The sequence below is a fragment of the Lampetra planeri genome, chromosome 18 (assembly GCF_965212315.1).
Source record: "Lampetra planeri chromosome 18, kcLamPlan1.2.h2, whole genome shotgun sequence".
Taxonomy (NCBI): domain Eukaryota; kingdom Metazoa; phylum Chordata; class Hyperoartia; order Petromyzontiformes; family Petromyzontidae; genus Lampetra; species Lampetra planeri.
In genome coordinates this window covers 6,398,345-6,418,608 of record NC_136124.1, presented here as the reverse complement: position 1 = coordinate 6,418,608, position 20,264 = coordinate 6,398,345, and the positions used below count along the sequence as shown (strand labels likewise).

The 20,264-nt window shown below is 47.7% G+C and overlaps 1 protein-coding gene across 4 annotated transcripts; it reads right to left on the bottom strand.

The window, feature by feature from the left end:
* Positions 1 to 2,016: 2,016 nt before the first annotated feature.
* On the bottom strand, positions 2,017 to 19,764 carry CPSF2 (cleavage and polyadenylation specific factor 2). 4 transcript variants are annotated; one of them, XM_078602380.1, is made up of 16 exons: positions 19,618 to 19,736; positions 18,984 to 19,105; positions 17,577 to 17,767; positions 16,637 to 16,796; positions 16,107 to 16,212; positions 15,188 to 15,317; positions 14,908 to 15,023; positions 13,487 to 13,674; positions 12,404 to 12,694; positions 11,774 to 11,874; positions 10,033 to 10,233; positions 8,800 to 8,946; positions 7,228 to 7,453; positions 4,941 to 5,330; positions 4,430 to 4,564; positions 2,017 to 2,550 (listed from the first exon to the last, which is right to left on the bottom strand). In XM_078602380.1, exons 3-16 carry the CDS (start codon positions 17,723 to 17,725, stop codon positions 2,458 to 2,460), a joined length of 2,433 nt encoding a protein of 810 aa, XP_078458506.1. In that variant the 5' UTR covers positions 17,726 to 17,767; positions 18,984 to 19,105; positions 19,618 to 19,736; the 3' UTR covers positions 2,017 to 2,457. The 4 variants fall into 4 exon arrangements, with proteins under 4 accessions (XP_078458506.1, XP_078458504.1, XP_078458505.1 ...); XM_078602378.1 differs by lacking the exon at positions 18,984 to 19,105 and having other exon boundaries at positions 19,618 to 19,764; XM_078602379.1 differs by lacking the exon at positions 18,984 to 19,105 and having other exon boundaries at positions 19,513 to 19,730.
* Between the last annotated feature and the right edge of the window lie 500 nt (positions 19,765 to 20,264).

Here is a 20,264-nt window from a genome sequence, read left to right as displayed (position 1 = left end):
GGGGAGAAGCCAGTTGGCCACCCGCTGGTCGAGCAAAAGGAAGCGATGAGCTGGGGTGGCATCCACAGAACTGGCCGTTGTCATCAACAGTACTGGCTGTAGTCTGTTTCCATTCAGAACAAAGGCTGCGGAGGATTCACAATCGCATAATTTAAGCTACACACACACAACGTTAAAATGCATGTCGTAGATGGAATTAAAAACATTATGTAGAGAGCAGCCGTACAACATACAACAAGGCTTTTGACGAGATTTAAAGAGACACAATTTTGATATATTTTTTGACAATGCATTATTTATGCGGACATTTATCATTAGATACAAAGGGTACTGGGACTGATAGTAAGTCTTGAAATACCAGTGCATATTGATATGGGAGACTGCTCTCAAAAGACAATGACGAATGCTCTGCATGTGAAAATATTTAAAAAAATTTGTCACATCACATGCTGAGCAACGTGGCACGAGTTCAATCCTGATGGGGATTGACTCAGCCCATCATCCGTACATGGTCGACAAAATTAGTACCAGATTTTGGGCACGTCAACAGTGGTTATCCTACTTGACAAGCCTCGCACCCACCATAAGAAGGTGGGGTTTCCACCACTGGCTCAGGGCTCTATATTGCATCAGTGCTCGTATATTTTGTATTGAGGTCACAGACTTAACAGGTAGGGGGGCTGCAGTCACAACACTGCCTAAAACAAGTTGCAAAGAAGCTCCAGAAGCCAAGCATCTGCTCGGGCGGTGCGAACGGCAAATCCAATTTAACCTTTAAGCGGTCAACGCGGCCCAACAAAGGTGAGATTCGTGCACCGTAGAAAAAGTTCACCCCATAACCTGGATGTGCGCCAATCGTGCAGAACACGGCTGAAAGCAGCCGCCGAACTGGAAACGCCCACACACCTTTTTTTTTACTCAGATTGCAAAAATGATCGAGTTGATACTTGTGAAAGGCGACGTGTGTCAATTCCGCTGCAACGTTTGACACTGGCGAGGGGTGGCAGATTGGCTAATTGCGAGAGAGCAGCCCAGACAACAGATGCATTGCATATGCTGCTGCCCTCTAGAGAAAAAAACGAAGTCCTGTCTCATGAAAATGTGGGCAGGGAGAGTTAACCTTACTCTCTGTCTCTCTACAGCATTGCTACCTTTTTAGTATTCTGGCCACTTTTCAGATATAATCAAACTTCCCATTTAGTCCATGGGTTAAGAGCAGAAATCGGTACCAGAGGTGCAAAGCTTTCGTAGTACCGATATATTCACATGGTGAATACGAGAGTGAATTACTTGATAGCGCCACTCATTTCAAACGTTTATCTCGTGATCCACTGTTATTGGACATATGCGCCACCTCAGGTGGTACAAACTGGGGAAATACCTGGTCTGGGTCCTTTGAACATTTACCGTGCGCGAGTGGTAACACTGGCGCCTCACAACAGGAAGGTCCTGGGTTTGACTCCCGACTCGGGCACCTTTCTGCGTGTGGGGTTTGTACGCTCTCCTCCTGTTTTGCATGGGTTTCCTCCGGGTTCTTCCGTTTTCTCCCATAAGAAAAAAGAAATGGCCAAACATCCCAATATTGAAACATTCCCTGCAAATTACTCAATCACCATGACAGCAACGTCACCCGTCCGACTGCAAAAACTGGGCAGGACCCTCCTGAAAAAGAGTTTTGAGACTCAGTGAGGCTTTCCTGGCCAAAATAAATAATAAGTTGACAGAGCAAATCGGGCCACGCTACGTCTGCCATTGGCCATGCAATCTTTGTCGTTGGAAATTATCTTCTTGCTTCAGTGAGCATCGAGGCATCTCCCGTGTATAGCCGCGCGGGCAGTGCCAATTCCGCATTTCATATCGCGAAGGAGCGAGTGAGCTGTTGTAAATATGCACGTAATAAATTAATGCAACACTTAAATTTTTACCGGTATATTCACTGCCGTTAACATCACCAACAGCAGGAAATGTATCGATTACAAACAGCAAATGGGTATTAAAATCAAGTTGCAAGCGTCATTACATGGATGCATTTGTTTTATTTGTACAGGTGGAAAAGGAAACATTGGCAGCCGTGAAAATATGTATTCTGTATTCCAATTCCACGGGCCATCCTGGCCAGCGAACAGCGGAAAACATACGTTTACTGTACACAAGAATCGCCTTCGGTTAAAACTATATCCACTACCAGAAGCATTCCTTGAACGGCCAATTATGATGAACGGTGACCTACGTCTCCCTTTCATAATTGTCAAAAATGCTCTGAATAAAAAAAAAACTGGCATTTTCTCCGAAAGCTTACCCGACGTTACGATCCACGGCTTCGTGTCGCCGTCATTTACATTCGGGATGGGGAGACTAGAAAAGTACGAAGACAATCGTCGTCACGCAAGGGGAGTGGACGCGCCACCAAAAAGGCCCTCTCAGCATCACCACCTTCAGCGCCCGGAGCCAGAGAGGTCACACAATAGCGTACTGCTGGTACAGGAGGTCGCGGATCTTGTAGTAGTCCTCACATATGCATCCTTCCAGGCCGATGCGGCCCGCCTCCGTCTGCAAAGACAAAGATCCCCCGTGTAGCCTTTACAAAACTGTTGGGGCAAGTGCTGTTAGCGAGGAGTACCTCCGAAGGCCGGTGTGGCACATGGACGGGGTTGATGGCCAGCACCACGACCGGGCCACTTTTGTCTCCCCAGGGGCTGACGTTTACACACCGCTGCAGGTACTCATTTGATGCTGAGTCCATTGCGGGGATGCCCAGTACACCGGTTCAGATATTCATCACGGGTGTTGGGGGGCATCCGGGTGGGAATCGAACTCGGGTCGCCGGGATCGTAGCACGGTGCACTGCTAACCCCATTGCTATACCACTGTATCCGCACACAGCACGGCACACGCACGAAGACAAGGGTAGCCACTTGAGCCTGGTTTGATTACCACGGCTGGTGCCGTTTGCAAAGGGAGAATATTCTGCCGTGCTGGGAATAGAAACGACCCTGCCATGCGCCGTGCCGGGGGGGGGCAGATGAATGCAATGGGGGTGATACATTATCCTAAGACATGCAATCCAATCTTAATTTTTTTCATCAGAAGATGAAACGAACACAGTTAAGACAAATGTGAAAACGTTGCCTTGTTTGCAAAGGTGACCCCCTGGGTGACATCAAATTAAATTACAACTAATCCTGGCAGCAAATCCAATCATTTGGTAACGGACAAAAGGTTCAAAGTGAAGATATAAAATTCATATAAATGAGAAAAATTGCACAATGATTAAATAAATTGACGTAATATATTTAACAATGATACAAACATTTTAAAGCACAATTAAATGTATTTTTTTTCTCGGTTCCCCAAATAATCTTGCTGGTTTTGATAAAAATGTATAATCAGAGGGGAAGAACTTCAAAACAGAAACGGGGCATCAGCAGTGTTGCAAGGATGCTGTCCACTAAAGGCAGACAAGGCGTGCCCACAACAGCCGTTTGCAAAACGTTCTTGGATTTCAAGAATTTGAATCCGGCAGACGTAAACTGGAGAGGCTCGCGCAGCGGGTCTCAGCCCGTGGGTCAGGGGGCATGAAAGCCTTTCTCAGGAGATAGAGGCGCAGGCTGCGACATGGATACCGTGCAGGAGAAATGATGAATGTGCGCAGGTGACGTCAGCGCTAAAACATGAAAACTCAACGTGAACCACATGCCTTACTAACACGAAAGACACCACTACACAACACGAAACACGTGCCTTGCCGTCACAAAACACGAATACACGTGATGCACATGCCTTACTATGCGAAAACACGAACAATGTATGTATGTCAAACCTATTTCGCATCGTACGTAGCAAACCGTGCTAATCGGAGGTGTGGGAAATGGAAACAAAAACTAAACACAAAAAGCGGTTCTAAAGTAACGAATAACCTGTTTCTAATACACGTGAAACACATCTTACGATCACAAAAAAAACACTAATAGGGTTAAACATGTGCCTAACACCATATTGAATGGAACGGTGGCCATGTGATCACTCTCTATTGTGGCCTTAATAACCTTCGGTGTGTATCTGGGGCTGGGGGAGCAAGTGGTTCTTGATTGGGGGGAGGCAAGGTGGGGTGGGTTCAATACCGTGGAGAGCAAAGGGTGAGAGGCAGCGGGGTGCAGGTGGTGGGGGGGGGAGGCAGCACTCTATATCAGAATCTTTATCCCAGAGAAATCCGATGAGCTATGAAGCTTTTTTTTTACGGAAGTCCAAGTAGGGCCAGGTCAGAAAGTTACAACGACAAACAAGAAAACGATAGAAGTGTAAAGAATAGGAAAGGTGAGAAAAATCACGAAAAACAAAAATAGGTGAAAATTTGATAACGTATACAAGTTCAAATTGCATGAATAACACCAAATCCCACGATTGGGGTAAGGCAGGAAAAGCAACCCACCCTGCGAACGGCCACCACGTTGTTGCACACGAGCACGCCGCCAATGAACTCGGCCTGGATGCCCTCTCGCAGCAGCACCTGCTTGAAGTCGGAGAGGCGCGGCTCGTTAATGAACACCGCCGCGTGGTCCTGCGCCTGGGAGACAAAAAAGACGGCAGCCGAACGGACGGCGTTTCACAACCGCCACCAGCAGCAGCAGCAGCGGCGGCGGCGACAACGACAGCCACCATTCCTGACTACGTGACGGTGAGACGTCACCGTCGCACCTGTGCTAGGCTCGGTGTACGTGAAATGTAGACTCACTGGCAGGGCACGGGGCAGCCCCAGGTGTTACAGGTTCACGGGGATCACTGGCAAATGTACCGCAAAGCGCTTTGCTCGTTGTCGTGAGCGTCGATCTTCCGCCCTCAGTCATTGCTGCAGGGGGGTTACCCCTGCCACCAAACTGCCCTGTCGCATCCTTCACAAACCTCCTCCTCCCTCTCCTAACTCAGAACCGGCCGCTACCAACCTCGTTTGGCTGCAGCGGCTCCAGAGTGGGGATGATGTCGCCCTCCTCGGGGCCGACGGTGACGCGCGCCGACGTCGTCGCATCTTCGTCGATAAACAGCCCGGCGAGGGGCTGCGCTTGAGAGCGGCCCGCGATGCCGGGGGCGGCCTCGGTTTCGTGGGCGGCAGCTCGGTGCGGGCGATCGACCTCCATGGTCTCGCCGGAGCCGCCCGCCGAGGTGCCGGCCGTCGCCGCCGCGTTGTCGTCGTCGCGCGGCGTCCCGTCCTCGGGCACCACCCCCGTGTCGACGCGCGCCACCCGCAGGTCCAGCGCGCCCTCGATCCACGCCAGCTCGGCGTCCCGTGCCCGGCAGAAGCGCAGGGAGCTCACGAGCGAGTCCTTGAGCCTCACCTTGGGGGGAAAAGTAGGCGCGAGCATAAAAAAAAAACAATAAAAAAACGTCGAGCCGAACATCGTTTTTGACCAGGATGTCTATTTTGCAGTGATTGTTGAGCTCAAATAAACTATCACGATAATAAATTATAACTTATTTATTTGCAGCCCTTTGTCAATCCACTGTTATATTAAGGTCTCCCCACCCCCGCCCATCCCTCATCCCATGCTGTTTCGATCACAGGGGTTGTTTGGCCACACTTTAGCTTGCTGGTCAGTGAGGGTTAGTGCGGGTTGGGGGGTTCCCAGGACAGGTTCAGGCAGTACAAGCCACCAATTTTAGTGTAGCTGGGAATCGAAATCGGGTTACTGGGTTCAAAGCACAATGCGCTACCCATTGTATCATGGCTCTAGCCTATTATCATCGTTCACAACCGAAATGTTACGCTTTGGGAGTATAAAAGAATGATAAAACAAAAGCGAGAACTCCTCACAGCGGGTCGTGCCGTGTTTCTGCGGGAACAAATTTGCCTTTCCTGCTCGCACTGTCCAAAAATCACACCCAGTCTCAACAATAAAAAACAACAATTTACATTTATATAGCATCTAAATACGATCGCATGTCAAGACGCTGTGCACAAACAGTAATAAAAAAAATCTTTCATCGTCAAAAGAATAAAATGGTCTTCCTGCCACAAATGGAGCCTTGGAATTCAGTGAACAGCACGATAAGAATACACACTGCTCATCACCGCAGAAATAATGTTGACGGGAGCGTTGTAAAGAAGAAAACTAATTTGCGGGCCCGGTGAGAGGGCCCGGCGATGGTGTGTATGCCACTTACTGCAAAGGTTCCCAAGTTCGAATCCCCAACGGCCGTTTGGTTAACACCGGGTGTGTTAATTGTAACAAATACACGCCGCGTGCTTTGCAGTAGACGTCAAAAGCCGTTTTGCGTTATTGGAAAAAAGGTAGGTTATGTGTGCCGGTATTGTGGCCTCGACATTTTTTCAAATGTTATAAATAACCCAACGGACGTAAGAATGCCCACTTGCAGGCTGTTGCTGCGTTCACCCTGTGCCCCCATTCACCTCGAAATGTACTGCATCAGAGGCACTGGTGTAAATATTAATGGTTTATAATCATTATTATTGGTACTACGCTTGTTCACACAGGAAAGCCCCACCGAGTCTCACGACGCTCTTTTGAGAGGGTCCTGCCAAGTGTTCACCGCTGAGGGCGGTGTTTGCTGTGTGTGTGTGTAATCCCATTCGAGCAATTTGTGAGTAATTCCTCAAACCATACACTTTTGCACCATGATGCCGACATAGACTGGCCTACCCTTGCAAATTACGTCAGGGGGATCTTCAATGTCCGCTGCAACGCAGTACTGTACTAACTGGGGCGACCGCCAGATTCGAACCGTGAATTTCTGCAATAAGCAGCTAACTTGTTACCGCCGGCCCGCGTCACAGCCCTGGCGATGCTGACGCATGTACGTATGGGTGCCACGATGGCTAGATGTTGACTACCTCGCCTGGTATACAGGAGGTTGTGGGTTCCATCCCGACCCTGATGCCTGTATATTTGGAGTTTGCATGTTCTCCCCGTGGTCGCGTGGATTTTTCTCCGGGTACTACGGTTTATCCCCTCCACATTTCGAATGAACTTCATGCGTTTAGAGTATTTGGCTGCTAAACATTTCCACGTGATAAGCCACTTTGTTGAGTTATCATTTGTCGCAAGGCCACTTCTGAAAAAGAGCTACATTGCGCAGTGGGCCTTACCTGGTAAAATAAAAATAGCATAGTTTAGTATGTTGAACTTCTTTTGGAATTGTACCCACGATGACGCGCCGATGACGCGTGCGCACACACAGCACGCACACACAGCACGCACGCCCGGCACGCCACACCTGGTAGATGAGGTTCTCGCTCGTGGCGTCGACCGTCTCGTGCAGCCTCGGCGTGTACACCTTCATCTCCTTGCCGCCGAACGCACGGCATGCATCGGCCAGGTGGCGCGTGGCGTCAGGCGGCCCGTGCACAATCACCAGCTGGCGCGGGCGCATCTGGCTGATGAGCTTCTTGAGCGACTCGCCGTCTGAGCGCCCTTCGTAGTCGATATAGATCAACTTGGCCCTTGAAGCGAACGGGGGAAGGGAACGCGAACGGAACACGAAGGGTTTACACATGCACACAAAAAATGGAAAATTGCACTTCGACTCAAGCACACTGGCAACAACAGTAATAATTTTAAGGACGTCACTGACAATCCGTAATAATTATACAATTTGGTCATTACCCGCTGATTGCTGTTCCGGCACGATCCTGATTGATCAGGCAGAACAGCCACCAATGATGGATGGTCTGCTTGACCAGCGAGTGTTGGATTGGCTAAGAGATTCAAAGGGGATTCCGGCGGGAGTGGCGGGAGCTGTGGTTAAAGTTGGGATGGCTGAGGTTGGTTGACGATTTCCCTACGGGTGGACTGCTGGTGGTGTACACCAAGGAGCGATATGACAATGTGCCTGTAGAACAATATATTTAATCAGTGTGTTGTCTGCCTTTCATCACTAGTTGGTACAGAAACATGGACAAAAACATTGGCACAATAGCTGGTAAGTACACACAGAAGCACGCAGAAGTGTGCATGCTTTAACTTACACTGAGATATGTGAAGAGAAACACATAGATTATAAAACATAGTAGCTTAAAGAGACATCATATATAAGTGTCATCCTGGCTACACCACGCCCGCGTGAGCCGTGCTGGCCTTCACAGGTGCTTGTCAACAGCAATTGCCGCAACGATCCGATACAGAACGTCTTCGTTTTTTTGTGTGCGCTCATGGATGACCTGTGGCCGAGACGATCAACCTCTCACGATTGATGGCCCAATTATATCGCGGCTGACTGAAACGTCGCTTCGGATTCACGAGCCTATCGGTACCAACTCAGTGCAATGAACCCCCCTGAACTGTTGGCCACAGCCTTCATAAAACGCATTCCAACCGTATCATCAGCGTGACTAGGCCTACCCGTCCACTGCCATATTTTTTGCTTACACAGGAGGTACGGACGCCATACGTACATCAAGCAACTAGCGATGCCGTCAAATGGATTACCGCGCTCGACGTACAAATTATAACGTTTCACATCAGCAGCTTTTCAAATGCCGTACGAAGAAAAGTGGCAGCACAGAAAGCGAGGGGAACATTTTCAATCAGGATCGGGAGGGAATAAGTCTTTGTGAGTATGTATGTATGCCGAACTTTCGCACTGTATGTAGCCAACCGTGCTAACTGGAGTTGTGGGGGAAGGACAACAAATTAAACACGAAAAACAGTTCTAAAAAAATGAGTTTTTAATCTAGGTTTACAAACGCATCGCTCTCGTGGCTTCTTAATATCGGAAGAGTGTTCCAGACGTCCTCAGGAGCGCATCTGAATGCTCGCGATGCAGTGTGGAGGGCGCAGCGCCGCGTACCGAATTTCGACCGTGTGGCTGCTGGAGATGCACTTGGTGGGCACATCCGTCAGGTCCTGCTCCATGGCCTCCTCTGCCTGGTGATGAGCTTCGACACCCTTGTCCTCATCCACGCTTGGCAACTCGGGCATGAAAAAATCTTCGGGCCTGTGCACACACGAAGACACAACGGAGTTTGTACTGCACGGTCCCTCTGATACCAGCCACGGAAACCCAATAAGCTCCGATAACAGCTGTTATGCATGGTGGTCACCCATACGCACACACTATCCAGGCTCAAAACCTGCTTGGGTTCTGAGATTTGACATCGGGAGCATCATGGGTGATTTGGCCATATATGGTCAAAGCACATATACATTTTGCCACTTCAACAGCCCAAATGTATTCATGGAAACTATATGCATGCATGCAGTTTCCTAATGCATTTTGCTACATCTGGCAGCGCAAATTGTTCTTAATATATTTGACGAATATTAACCTAGAGTAAAATGTAAAGGTGCAGCCCTGCAAATGCTTTCTCGTGCCACTGCTGGTAAAAGGAGCTCCACTCGAGGCAGTTGTAGAGTCCCTCCAGAGGGTATTCCATGCTGGCCAGATATCCTGGAAAGAGGTGGGAGTTCCCACACTTTACCCCACCACACGCGGCCTGCCAATCAACAACCTGCCGTATACCCATTTACACCGCTGGGTGGACAAAGACGGGGGATGGGGGGGGGTGCGGGGGAGATTCGGAAAAAACTTGCACCGCTGTTTCAACTGCCGCGCCGGGAGTTCAAACCGAACCGGTGACCTCTGGACTGCAAGTCCAGTGTGCTGACCACGACACCACCGCGTCATCCGTACACCGACTGCATTTGCTAAAATCCGACTATCTCGTATTCGATGTTTACCGACATGGACGTGCGAATGTTTCTCAATAAATCCATGAAGGAGCGAGTGAATTTACAGAGGTAAGGCCCGCTGAGTTATGCAGCTCTTTTTCAAAAGCGACCTGGCCACAAACGATAGCTCAACGAAGTGGCTTATTATGTGGAAATTTAGAGCAGCTAAATCCTCTAAAAGCACGCTGATTCTGAATGTGGAGAGAAAAATTGGAGGACCTGGAGAAAAATCCACGTGAACACGGGGAGAGAGAACATGCCAACGCCAAATATACAGGCGTCAAGGTCGGGATCATACGCACGACCTTCTGTTTTCCAGGCAAGGTATCGAATCTCGGCGACGCGCCCTTACTTTATGATCTCCCCGTAGTCGTCCCACTTGATTTTCTCCTCCGTCGATGGGTACATGGGGTAGGACTTCTTGGCATGCTTGAAGAAGCTGCCCTTGCGACTGTTCTCGCTCTTCATCATCAAGTCGTGCTTGGCCTTGCCCGCCGGCTGGTACTCCATGTCACCCTCCAGGTCGCTGTCGTCGCTCGAAAATTCATCATCGCTGCACCGACGCGTTCGGACACATTCGATCAAAACCAGGCCGACTGGGCGATGCTTCTTGGGGGGTGGGCTGGTGGGAGTGGGGGGTGGGGGGGTGGGCATGCCCAAGCGGCTGTCTGCGACGAGCGGCTCACAGATATCGGCAGAAATACGGTCGATGTGTCGCCCGCGCATTACTGATAAGTTTGCAATATAATTGCGAGACAACTCGCCACCATCCCACCATCCATTTCAATTATTTGGTGCGAAATGTGTGACCTTTGAAGGCAACGTTAATATTTCTCACTCGTACAAAGAGCGAGTTGATGAGTTCTCAGCCTGATTATTCGACTGTACAGCAAGTCCCCGGGTTGCGGAATACCCGACTCAAGGAAATCCGACTTTATGGAAATGCTCCCAAAATCATGTTAAATTTGTTTTCAATTTCAGTAAATGTTTGCATTAGTTACGTAAGCGCAAATAGTGCAGCGCAGTGAGGCTGCGGATGAATACCGCGGAGCGTAAATAAAACTCCACCTTCACCGAGCTTCACCGAGGATTAATATAAATGTATTTTTTTGCAGCGTTATGTAATCCTTTTCTTTTGTAGCATTACGTAATTGTTTGTTTTATATGCTTAGAACTGTCTATTTTTCTATTGTTAGTTTTTTTTATTTTAAGTTTATCTCATGAGTTATTTACTGGATGTACTTTATTTAACACAATTATGCTTAGATTACTTATGGTCTCGGCCAACAGCGATCGGAGAAGTCTAGGCCTAACCTAATGCACGGTAAACGAACATTCGGAACGGAGCGCTTTCTGTTAACAATTAATATTAAAATGTTTTGTGATATTCATAAACAGTTGGATATAGTATATGTTCCATTAGTTTAATTATGGGTAGTGTTAGGGTAGATATTCGATGAAATGAAAGAATTGTAGGAAGTGCAGAGCATATTACAGCGACACAATACAGGTAACGATATAAAACGGAGGACAGCACGATACGGTACCGAGATAATACGAACCTAGTAATTGGGAAGGAGAGGCACAACTATTTCCGGCTTTGGGATTTTATCGTTGATGTTTGGGGGAAAATAGTTCAGTTTCCGTTCAGTTTCCTATGGAAAATTTGGGCTACGGATCGATCTCGGGAACCTAACCCTTTCGTAACCCGGGGGCTGCCTGTACAATGAACACCCCCCCATCGCACAAAATGTAGTTCTGCCCTTAATTCGGCCAAATTGATGCTCTGAGAATTAAATAAATCGCTGTCGCTGTCACGTGCCAAACGTCCCTGACCTTGGCCAAGCAAACGGGAAAGTGCTGCCCCCTACCGCGTGGACCTGTGGTCACTTCAAGAGAGGTCAGATGTAGCTCGCTGTGCTCTCTGCTGCTGTGGGGCAGTTCTCTAACAACCAGGGGTCCCCCGGCTGCTGTGCGAAAGGATAATTTGTCTCACAACATGCCGCCAATTAGCACCGGTGTTTAAGTATGGCACAATAGGCATAAGCCCTGGGGAAAAGATATATATATAAAAAAACAATTGTATTGCTCACTCTTTGGCTTGCTCTTGCTTTTTCGCTTCTTCTTTCTTTATTTTGTCTTTTTCCATATATTCTTCGAGCTCTTTACCTTCAAGCTTGACACGTTTGCGTATCTGAATAAGAAAAAATGCGGATATCATCACGGTGATTATTTGTCTCATCATTAACACGTGGCCAGGCATCTTGTGAGAACCCACACTTTACCCCACCGCACACACAGAAACCAGCCGATCGACTGTGTTGTTCCAATTTACTGGGCGCACAGACAAAGGCGGGTCGATTTAAGCAACAGTGTTTCAACTGTCATGCCGGGAGAAGGCATCGGCGACCTCTGGATTGCAGGTCCAATGTGCTAGCCATTAAACCACGCTACATACGCTAACCCAAAGTTTATTTGGTTAAATGTTATTTCACTTCCGCTCCGAAAGAGCCGACCCTACTGATGTGGACGTACGCCGACTTTCTTTTTGTAAATTGGCAACCACCGAGGAGCGTGCTTGGCTACGTACGGCGCGAAAGAAGTTCAACACGCGTACGCACATACGTACCTACACACACAGAGCGTGCGATGGCAGCAACGCAAGTTCACGGCTAAAATCCACCCTCCCCACCCCCCGCCCCAAACGCAAATGCGAACCTCACCTCCAGTTCTGCCCGGCGCAGTCCTGGCTTCTCGATGAGCGTGCGCGCCAGCGTGCCTGGCATGGTGCGGGCCGTGAAGATGACGCAGTGCCTCGGGTCGCCGCACCACTGGATGAAGAGCTCGCGCGAGAAGCCGCACTCCAGGTCGGGCTGACTGCACAGCACCACCTTGGGGCTCGGCACCTTGGCCAGGTCGGCCAGGCTGTGGCACAGGGACAGGTGCCTGAACTGGAACGGGTTGTTGCGCTTGTCCTCGAAGCACCGCATCAGTTTGTCGCTCATCCACTCCACCTGCGGTCGACGATGCGTGGGTGGGTGGGAACACAGGTTCACATACGTGGCCGCTCAAGGCAGAAAAGACACTCGGCGTCAGGGTTCTTTTAATGATGCATCTTTCGATTGACCACATAATAATACTAAATGTGCACGCTGTCAAAGCGTCACGAGACGTCTGAACGTCGTATGTGTCGCGTGTACGGACGTTAAAACCGCTGAGACACGAGGTCAGAATTCTGCCACTGTATTTTCTCGTGGGTAACAATGCAACTAGTGTGTGTGTGTGCACTGAGAGGCCGCACAGAGTCATAGTGTCATGCGATGTCTAAATGTCTTGTGTACAGATGTTGACATCACATGATCCCTCTGACATTATAACATCTGTACATGTGATCGCTCATCTGTAGCTCGTGTGTTCGAGTCCCTCATCCCTCTATCTTGTTGAGCTCTCTTTCGTCTCACTAATGTCTATCTCTCATAATGTCTCTCCAAGCCATATATATTTCGGCGGGCTATAGATCTGCGGGCCACCAGTTGAAAGAGCCCTGAAACTCGGTGATTTGGTCTACTCTTGCTCTTGAAGACATATGCGTGTTTTCGCACACAAATTGTACTTAAAAGAGACATTCACCATGAGAATCGAGCCATCGATATTTACGCGACTGTCAAAACACGGGAGCGCGTTTGTCACACCCGCGCAGAAGAGAACGATCGAGTATAGGGGAAGGAAGGAAAAAACAAATAACGCAGGCGATCAAACCCAATGCACAAAGAGGAAGCGGGGTCGCCCAAACAAACGGTACGAACCTGAGACTTTGAGAACTCGACGACGTTGTAGCTGACGTTGTTGAGCAGCGCGAGGGAGTACGCTCCCAGCCCCGCGTCCTTGGTCCTCCAGATCTGGTCGAGCAGCTGGGCCAGCTCCAGCACGCGACCCGCCGTGTCCACGGCAAGCAGCACGTTGCCGTCCCCACGCAGCGTCTCAAGGATATTCGCTGCGGGGACGCGGATATATGAACACAGGGCATTACAAAACGTTGCCCGTGTTTCACATCGGCATTTAAAGGCAGGTGAGAGTACACAGGTCACTGAGAAGGGATCTCAAGAGATAGTTGTGTGATATCTGCTTCCGTGTGGGCAATTACGCGAGATCTGTACGTATGTATGTTGAACTTCTATCGCACCGTACGTAGCCAACTGTGCTAATTGGATGTGTGGGCTAATTGGAGGTGTGGGATAATCGGAATTATCTGAAAAGATACTTCGTATCATGACATGAGGCTGAATGCAAAAGCAGAATATAATTCGAAAAGATTTTAATAGGTTATTTTGTTTAAATCAGGCGACAGCCAATTCAAGCAGTCTGTCTTCAAGGGAGGTCTGTTTATAATGATTGTCGCTCATACATTCAACAACTAACGATGACAAGTAACAATCACTTTATGATTGCATTAATAACAAAGTAATTTCTACTGTACTCAGTAATACATGAAAACTAGTGGACAGTTTTTAACCACGTAAAACTACAATTTTCATCAATCAACCTAAGTGTTTTCAGAATCCCATCTCTTTTTTTTAGCAGCAAATTTAACTCTCTCAAGACCAGCTTCCACTTTTAGTCTCATGAGCAGTCAGGCCGGCTAAAACAACTGCTGCCGAGTTGCATGACATGACAGACAAGAGCCCTCTATGAGAACGGAGGGCCCCTGACAAAACAGTGTAAATCTGCATCTCTTATCCACAGCTCTTTCTCATCCATATCTCCTGTTAGGCTCGCTTTCATTCCACCGATCTGTAGCTCTTGTACTATTACAGTGAGGCAGCATGGCTGTCATGCTTCAAAGTATAGACGTTTCTTGCCCAAAGAAATTTGGGGCGGTGCTCATCCTCGGTTTACAGCTCTGAGCCAGCGGTGGAAATTCCAAATTGCTGTGGCAACAATGAATACAACCCACAGGATAATCACTGTTGACTTCCAAGCAGAGTGGAAAGTCAATTTATCATTCCTGAAAAAAATTAAGTTTGAGTAGACCACCGGGCACGAATTAATCCGGCAAAGTTCCAATTGCGAGTGGCATGCTTTAAAAAAAATTTATAACTTTCCAATAGACAACACCAGTATACAAACTCGTAAGTGACGCATGCAAAGACGAACATCAAACTCTTGTGTAATGGAACATGTTAAATGGGATGAAAATATAAAGTGTTCCTTCGGTAAGGAAACATACTTAGCAGCTGTTCATCTCGTTGTTTCCTCCTGGCTTGAACGTATGTGGCATTTAGTGAGTCAGTGATGAGCAGTGATGGTCTTGTGACAGTCTCTAAAGTGCAACCGTTTAAGTGTCTACATCAAACAAAACAAAAAAAACAGGTGAACAGTTAATAAATGATGAGTATACAATCATTCACAAGCAGTTATAACGGAATCTGACATTAAAATGGAATACAAGTAAACAGTGTACTTTCATATTAGCTGCTAGAGCTGTACGTTCACGTCCTGTAGCTTACATCTCTCTTTTGTGGTTGTAATCCACCGCATAGATGATCTCCTCCTCTCCGTCTTTTACAATCTTCCACACTGTGCCCCCAATCATGTGGCCAGCAGGCAGCGGGGTTATAGACAAGCCATGTCCCTTGCCTGAATGAAGGAATACAATGTTATATTGAACGTGATAAAGACAACACCAAATATAAGCCGAAATAGCTTTAAACATCTCAAATTTCGCCGACGGCAAGTCTTTAGAACAACTATCAGGGTTGAAGCGCAGGAAATTACTGCATAGTTTGGGTCAGTCAGGATTAACATGATGGCTGGTGGTCGAGACTACGTACGGAGTGGTAGGCAAAGGAGGGAACACGTTAAAGGGGGTGTCTAAGTGGTGGTAGGTCAATTCAATCTCGTGGACAGAAGCCTGGTGGATTGGTGCATCATGAGACTAAGAGATCGTGAACACTTGGGGAATCCTTCATTAAGCAGTGAATATTTTTTATTATATTTTACCAACTAAGACCCACTGAGCCATATATAGCTCTTTATTAGAAGCAACCTGGTCACGAATGATAGATCAAGGAAGTGGCTTATCATGTGGAAATTTAGAGCAGCCAAATACTCCAAATGCACGTTTCTAAATATGGAGGGAAAAACCGGAGGACCCGGAGAAAAATCCACGCGACCACAGGGAGAACATGCAAACTCCAAATATACAGCAGGTGTCAAGCTCAGGATAGAACCCATGATCTCCTGCACACCAGGCGAAGGAGTTAACATCTCGCCACCGTAGCAAATAAAACATTGCTGATGATGATGATGCATATTTGTCCATCGAGTCAAAATGTACTTTTCGTGAGTTTTAAAAAATTCTCTAAAAGGGAAACATTACATAACCTATCAATAAAGCATTGTAGGATATAATTAACGAAAACAAACCTTTAAGGTAAACAATCTGGTTGTACTTCAGTTGCTGGATTTTGTCAAAAGCAGCGTCGACATCATCCAGCGTAAACAAATTGAAATCTTCCGAGTTGTGCCTTGACTGTGGAAACAATTGCGGAAAGATCATTTAATGAAACAATTATCTCACGTTTATCAACATCCGCAACCGAAGTTGAAGAGTATTTAAGTCGACATTCGTTTAACCAAGTGGGAACTCGGGATGGCCTCATTTACAAAAGTGACCCGAGTCATCAAAACGACAAAAGTAATAAAATAAACCAATGAAGCAAATAAAAATTAGAGAATAAATAACAACCGAATTACAAAAATCGAATAGACAGCACAAATGTAATTCAACATTAAAGAGATTAAATGTCCTGAAACGTAAGTTGTCTCGGAAATTACTGTTAAACAGTTCACAGTACGATTAAGTTACAGACACAACAAACAGATGTAGTGATTATCATCCACGGACATGTACCAGCATGTATTGCACAATGACGCCTATAATGCAAGGCTTTCACCTGATAGAGGTCATACATGAACATCTGGCCCATCTTGTACACAGGAATGGTGGCATAAATGGCACAGTTCAGCCCGAGCTTTCCCACGGCGAACGGCAGGGCGCCCAGATGTGGAGTGTCAGGGTGCGAGAGAAGAACTGCATCTATCTGATGGATGTGCCTGCAAGCGAGAAAAACACAACGATGAAAGAACGTGCTACTGTGATATTTTGTTTAGCACGGTTGGCTACGTACGGTGCAAAAGATGTTCAACATACATATACGAACAAATCCTGTAGCCACACACACACACATTTTCGCTGAACCATGATCACAAAATATCGTTCACGTCCGGCTAGGTGAATCAACGGCAGATTGAGCGGCTCGTAATCGGAAGGGTTGGGAGTTCAAATCCTGATTGGGGTTTTACTCGGCCCATCATCCCTCTGGGTTGATAAAAGAGGTACTAATTTGTGGGGAGGTCAACAGTGGTTGTCCTATGGATAGACTTGCTACCGCCATAAGAATGAGGACTGTACACCACTGGCTCAGAACTGTTAATAGGAGATGAGCACCACCCAAATGCTAATTTGAGCAGATATCACCGACTTTAACATTGTCACACTCTTGACTGCATTGCACATGAATGAATATAACGGTGAATTTATTCATAAACATTATCGTGTGAACGATATAGGCACAATCATACATACATATTATTGCAGGATACATTATGGTATTTACATGGAATAAGTGTACATTATTTAGGTGGAACGGTGGTGGAGTGGTGAGTGTACAGTTCTATGAACCTGGTGACTTTGAGTTAGATTCCTGGCCACAGCTAACACCAGTGGTGACCGACTGAAAAAAAAGGTTAATGAATAGAATCTCGGTCTGTATCGAGACAATCTACAATCGCCGTGGTAGGGGTGATGAATCGTTTGAAGAGGTGCTTTGCTACCGTTTGAGGATTTCCACAAAGTCCGCCTTGAAGTTCTCATCCCAGCCGCAGTCGAGAAGGAACCTGAACTCGTCGACCTGCAGGAGGTAGCAAAGGGCGCCCTCATCCTGCACTCCGGACAGGGCCGTGAGCTTGATGATGGAGGTCATGGCTGCTTCGTCCCTTTCTCAGTCTTCTGGTACCTGTTGTCACTGCAGGGGTGCAGGGGTTGAACACCAGGACAACCTGAGCATACGATTGTTGTAAAGTGCAACGAGTGGCAAATGTTAATCTTCCAAGTACAAAAACATATTTTGTACATGTGCAACACTTTTGTCAAACCACTGCTGGATGAGGGCCTACCCGAACCCCCATGTTTTACTTAGAACAGTGGTGACCAATAAGTCAAGCATTGCGATCCACTTCGGTGGAAATCAACGGGCTCGTAATCCACCAGAGCTATGACCAACATGTTCCTAGTTTGTATATGTGCATATGTTCAACTTCTTTCGTACCCAACCGTGCTAATCGGAGGTGCTGGGGAAAGGACAACAAAATATACAAAGAGTCAGAAGTGGGTAGCTCCAGTGGCTTCCTAATATCGGACGAGCGTTCCAGATGGCCACAGAAGCGCATCTGATTTACTTTTTTAACCGAGATTAACCTTTTTACCTAGATTTAACGCAATCACCGAGCATTGCCGGTCACGAGTAAGCAAGCTGTGACATCTCGCTTGAGTCAGAGATTTCATAACCCTTTTTCAGATGAACGAGGGCTCCAATTCGTGTCGGGCAGGGTGGGTAACCCGACTACTAACACACAAGCGACGGAATACGTCTCTATTATATTTGTACAAGTGGAATAAGTGACTTTAATTGTAACTGAGCCTTTAATTCGTAAAGACCATTTACATGGGAAATGAAAGGAAAACCACAGTCTTGATTTGAAGCTTTCGTGACTGCAGGAATCCATACTTTCTGGTTCTTTCGGTAAAGTCACGTAGGTAGAAAAAATAATAAAAGAAACACGACGTTTCGGTCGCTACACAAGCGTCCGTCATCCTTGATGACTTTACCGAAAGAACCAGAGAGTAGGAAAACCACAGTAGTGTGATTGTGGCCACGCAATGCGAACTGTGGACCATACCGTATATTCTGGGGCACATCGAGCTCAACTCAACTATTGTTTTACATTTTATTTTACCAGGTAAGGCCCACTGAGCGACTGAAAATAGATTTTTTCAGAAGCGACTTGGCCACAAATGATGGCTCAACCAAGTGTCTTATCGTGTGGTAATTTATAGCAGCCAAATACTCTTAAACAGACGTACGTAGACCCATAAGGATACACAGAGACCCATTCAAGACAAGCCGCAGTAGTGCGATTGTGGCCATGCAACTAAAGCTACGGACTACGGAGTAAACCCACTGTCGCCTGCGCTCCTTCAACGGAGGAACAGCAAAACGACGCGAATTCTCTCCCTCCTGAAAGCCATCTCTCATCGTCGTCGTTGTGGCCAGCAGTAGACTTCGCCATCGGTAGTTTAGCTCCTGAACACACGGACATTCGCCAAGACAATTTTCAAAACCCGCATCATAAACGGGACGAAGTTCTTAGCGACAAGACCAATGGTTTAAGCACGCACACACTGCACGAACTAAAACCCGGCAAACCCGAGTTCGATCCCCCCCCCCCATCCACAGCTCCCGTCAGTGACGATACCCAAATCGTGGCCTCGCCTTCCCACGACACAATGTGGCGAAGTATGGTCAAACCACCAACCCACGACCGACTTAGTCTCGTTAAACCTTCATCGAGCAGTGCATTCACAGTGGCGGGTGGGTGGCCGTAAATAAACACAACTCTTGAATTACAATTCAACACGGAGGCTTTCGCGACCAATATCACCCACGACAAGAGGCGTTTTGGATTACAAGCCTAACAGCGTAGGCCTCACGTCCGTACGTCGACGGCGGAGGAGAAGACGGCAACTCCGCTCGGTACAGCGCCCGGCAGTGGGTGCGTGGCGCCTCGGGGTGTGTTGGGGGGTGGACGAGGATACCTGAGGAAGGAACCTGTCGGGACACGGAGACTTTGTGTGGGGGGGGGGGGTGGCCCCCTAACTTCGAGGGAAATTCGCGCGTGTCCAACACGGACGGACGCGGCGCCAATTCTGAGACTGGCGTGGAAAATCGTAGAGCGCACAAGCAAGCGGGGGGGAGGCGGGGCTCGGGGAAGACGCACGCGATTGGTCGGTTGAGATCGACCGGGGGCTCGCTTGTAGCCAATCGGCGGCGAGCGTCGCTTACGCGTGTTGGGAAATTTGCGGCGTTTGATGTGACGTCATCTACCCCCCTACACTTTTATTAGTTGTGACGTCATGCTTTAACTGTGAACTGAATTTGAATATTTTATTTACATTGGAGGAATCCGATGAGCTATGAAGCTCTTTTTCACAGCTGTCAAGTGGGTTCACCATACCTGTCAACCCATGCGGCTTACCCGTATTCCTGTACAGGGAAATTGAGTTTTCACGTCCATATAGTGTACAGCCGTTTCAATACGGGCAAAATGTGTGTTTGTCTGTTTGTGTTTCTCCCTTGTGATGGGACTTTGTTTGGATGAACGTTGAGATTGATAAGGGCACGGGGTGACAGATAAGGTCTGAGTTGGTCTGTAATAAGATAGGGCACTGATCAGGGGTTGACA

What these genes read in the sequence shown, in the direction of transcription:
- CPSF2 (XM_078602378.1), bottom strand. Translation starts at nt 17,725, where the DNA reads ATGACCTCCATCATCAAGCTCACGGCCCTGTCCGGAGTGCAGGATGAG. An exon ending in TACAACCACAAAAGAGAGAT is followed by an intron (nt 15,024 to 15,187) that starts GTAAGCTACAGG and finishes TGTTTGATGTAG; the next exon opens with ACACTTAAACGGTTGCACTT. An exon ending in GCGAGAACCTCATCTACCAG is followed by an intron (nt 5,331 to 7,227) that starts GTGTGGCGTGCC and finishes TTTCCCCCCAAG; the next exon opens with GTGAGGCTCAAGGACTCGCT.